General features: G+C 49.9%; 1 protein-coding gene across 2 annotated transcripts in view; it reads right to left on the reverse strand.

Annotated features, from left to right (window-relative positions):
• Positions 1 to 217: 217 nt before the first annotated feature.
• LOC112091680 (peroxiredoxin-2E, chloroplastic-like) overlaps positions 218 to 964 on the reverse strand; it is a 2659-nt gene continuing 1912 nt past the window's right edge. Inside the window, exon 2 of one of the 2 annotated variants that reach the window (XM_024165880.1) lies at positions 218 to 962. In XM_024165880.1, coding sequence (XP_024021648.1) covers positions 376 to 962 — 587 coding nt within the window. In that variant the 3' untranslated portion in view covers positions 218 to 375. The remainder of the gene's footprint in view (positions 963 to 964) is intronic. The other variant, XM_024165879.1, reaches the window with a different exon arrangement.

A 964-nucleotide genomic window follows, 5' to 3' on the forward strand; every position in this document is an offset into this window, starting at 1 on the left:
TTTAAAAATAATCACATTTAATTTTTTTATTATAATAAAAAATTCTCACTCTCCACTCGAATCAGGACCTAAAAATATAGACTTCCGTGAATGTACCATAGAATGACCCTTATTAGTCACATTCTACTCTACTCGTACTTTCATAGCACAATAAACCACATTTACGACAAAATCACCTAAATTTGTAGGCTGGAAAACATCTTCTACAAACATAAAATCAGAAAATCCGTTCTCAAATTCTCACTAGTCACTCCGTTAGATTGCACCAACTTCAACCCAAACACGTTTATTCTATCCAACAATCCAACGAGCTACAAAAGAAAAAGAAGAAGAAGAAGAACAAAAACCTGAAAAAATCTCATCACGACGAGAAATTCAGAGCGCTTTGAGGATATCATCGGCGCTGCTGAAGGTGAAAGCACCGCCTTCCTCCAAATTCAGCAGCTTAACGACGCCGTCCTCCGCCAAGAGCGCATACCTCCTCGACCTAACCCCCAATCCGACCGGCTTGTCGCTCAAATCGAGCTCGGCGCCGATCGCTCTGGTGAAATGGCCGTTCCCGTCGGACAAGATCAGCACCTCGTCGTTGATCTTCAGATCCTCCTTCCACGCCTTGAGGACGAAGGCATCGTTGACGGAGATGCAGGCGATGATATCGACGCCCTTCGATTTGAGCTCCGCCGACTTCTCCACGAACCCGGGGACGTGCTTCTGCGAGCAGGTCGGGGTGAAAGCACCGGGGACGGCGAAGAGGACGGCCTTCTTCCCCTTGGTGAGGTCGGAGACGGTGACGGTCTGGACATCGCCGGCGGCGTCCAGGTAGGAGAAGGTGGATTCGGGAAGCTTGTCGCCGACGTTGATGGTGGCGGAGATTTTGGAGGTGGTGGAGAATCTGAGAGGCTTGGAGGATTGGCGGGGGTTGAGGGGGAGGGGAGAGGCGAAGGAGAGCTTGGGAGAGGGGGCC

This window comes from Morus notabilis, unplaced genomic scaffold, assembly GCF_000414095.1.
Source record: "Morus notabilis unplaced genomic scaffold, ASM41409v2 Scaffold548, whole genome shotgun sequence".
Lineage (NCBI taxonomy): Eukaryota > Viridiplantae > Streptophyta > Magnoliopsida > Rosales > Moraceae > Morus > Morus notabilis.